At 48.8% G+C, this 2,526-nt stretch overlaps 1 protein-coding gene across 1 annotated transcript; it reads left to right on the plus strand.

The window, feature by feature from the left end:
- Positions 1 to 374: 374 nt before the first annotated feature.
- On the plus strand, positions 375 to 1,313 carry Or10c1 (olfactory receptor family 10 subfamily C member 1). The gene is given in 1 exon segment (NM_001001426.1): positions 375 to 1,313. A coding segment is annotated over 1 exon segment (939 nt).
- Positions 1,314 to 2,526: the final 1,213 nt, after the last annotated feature.

The raw sequence follows: 2,526 nt of genomic DNA on the forward strand, positions 1-2,526 counted from the left end.
ATATAATTAAGACCTAAAATAAAAGGAAGAGAGAGAGAGAGAGAGAGAGAGAGAGAGAGAGAGAGAGAGAGAGAGAGAGAGAGAGAGAGAGAGAGACCGGGCAGACAAATCCTGAGCAAGAGCAGAAGACTCTAAATTCAGTGTGTACTTCTGAGGATGAAAACAGTGCAGAGAAACCAGAAACAAATATGCACCCAAGGTCCCTAGGGTAACCTGGGTATAACATGGGCTTGTGCCTAGATGTCTCAGTTCTAAGGCCCTGATATACTAAAGAAAAAGGAGTCCCCAGGCAGAGAGGTCATCTCTACCCCTTCCAAGCACACACAGTGGCGGCTCCTCTCCGCCCCTCCCTCTTGACCAAAGGCTAGGGCAAGATGGGCACCAACTCCTCCCTGGTGACTGAGTTCGTTCTGGTGGGCTTCTCGCGTTTGGTCCACCTGCAGAGCATCCTCTTCTCTCTCTTCTTGGTCGTCTACCTGCTCACGGTGGCAGGCAACCTCCTCATCGTGGCGCTGGTCTCAACAGACGCAGCATTGCAGTCCCCCATGTACTTCTTCCTCCGCATCCTCTCAGCCCTGGAGATCTGCTACACTTCGGTCACAGTTCCCTTGTTGCTGCACCATCTGCTCACAGGCAGACGCCAGATCCCGCGCTCCGGCTGCGCTCTGCAAATGTTCTTTTTCCTCTTCTTTGGTGCCACCGAGTGCTGCCTGCTGGCTGCCATGGCCTATGACCGCTATGCGGCGATCTGTGAGCCCCTGCGCTACCAGGTCCTGCTCAGCCGCAGGGTGTGTGTGCAGCTCGCGGGCGCCGCGTGGTCCTGCGGGGCTCTAGTGGGGCTGGGCCACACATCCTTCATCTTCTCCTTGCCCTTCTGTGGCCCCAACGCGGTCCCTCACTTCTTCTGTGAGATCCAGCCGGTGCTGCAGTTGGTGTGTGGAGACACCTCGCTCAACGAGCTGCAAATTATCCTCGCTGCTGCCCTTATCATCTTGTGCCCCTTTGGCCTCATTCTTAGTTCCTACGGAAGGATCCTGGTCACCATCTTCCGCATCCCATCGGCTGCTGGTCGCCGCAAGGCTTTCTCCACCTGTTCCTCCCACCTGGTTGTGGTGTCTCTCTTCTACGGCACTGCCATCTTCATCTATATCCGCCCTAAGGCCAGCTATGATCCAACCACGGACCCCCTGCTGTCCCTCTTCTATGCTGTGATCACCCCCATCCTCAATCCTGTCATCTACAGCCTGAGGAACGCGGACGTCAAGGCCGCCCTAAAAAGAAGCATCCAGAAAATGGGGCCCGCAGAGATTTGATGAAGGGTGGGAGATGACTCCGGGTTCCAAATTAACGAGGATCAAAGGAGAGGAGACATGGAACACAGACTTATCTTTAAAGAGCTACTGACTCTCTCAACATCCACGGATCTGTCTTCTGTTGCAAAGAGTTGATTTTACAAGAACAAATTGGCCCAGTGCTGGTGGTGATGCATGCCTTTAATTTCAGCAGTCTGGAGGCACAGGCTGGAGAAAAATTACACACACACACACCACCACCACCACCACCACCACCACCACCACCACCACATACACACACCAGACTATGGAGGTGAAAAAGTTTTCATCTATATACAGAGCAATAGACCTGGAAGTTATCTGGCACTGAAACATAGGGTTATTTCCAGACTGTATACTAGCTCAGGATTAGTACATAGTTGTACATAGCTAGCACACGTAAGTAAGCACATCGATCGAGGAGGAGGAGGAGGAGGAAGAGGAGGAGAAGGATAAATCTGTCCCTGGTAAGAACAAAATTCTTAAAAAGTGAAAGGGGATCAGAAAGAATCATGGAAGTTAGATCTTATCAAATTAATACAGCACAGAGTTTGAAAGGATTAATATTACTGTACTTAAATTTTGTTTGTTTGGAATTTTTTGTTTTGTTTTGTTGTTGTGTTTTGTTGTTGTTTGGGGGTGGGTTTGTTTTCATTTTTGTTTTTTTGGTTTGGTTGTTTTTAGACAGAGGCTGCTAGAACTCTGGCAGGTCTCAAACTCATCTAACCTGGCCTTAAACTCCTGATTCTCCCACCTCTACCTCCCAAGTGTTGAGATTTTAGGTGTGGACTACCACACCTGATTTGAATTTAAATCCTCATTTTTTTTAACTAATTAGCTATGTGATCGCAAACAAATGAGATAATCTGTCTGCACTTTAAATTCCTCATCCATAAAGCTGAGATTACAAGGAGGTCAGTTTCTCTGGGAGCCTGTGAGAACCCACGCTACATGGGTACCTCTACAAAGATTTTCTAGTAGTAAGTCAGATAGATTTGCACAGGAAGTAATGTCCATCTCACGGTGTGTGCCTTTGCTCGGGGAATAAGGGTATTTTTGTGTCGATGGGGTTGGTAATTAGAAAACTGAGAGGGAAGTAGAGAAAGATGTCGCACAAAGCTGCAGGAAAATGACCCCTATCAGTGAGACAAACCAAAAGCATCCAGGACACTGAAATAGGAGTCTCCATGAGGAT

Source organism: Rattus norvegicus, chromosome 20, assembly GCF_021556685.1.
Source record: "Rattus norvegicus strain SHRSP/BbbUtx chromosome 20, alternate assembly SHRSP_T2T, whole genome shotgun sequence".
NCBI classification, from domain to species: Eukaryota; Metazoa; Chordata; class Mammalia; order Rodentia; family Muridae; genus Rattus; species Rattus norvegicus.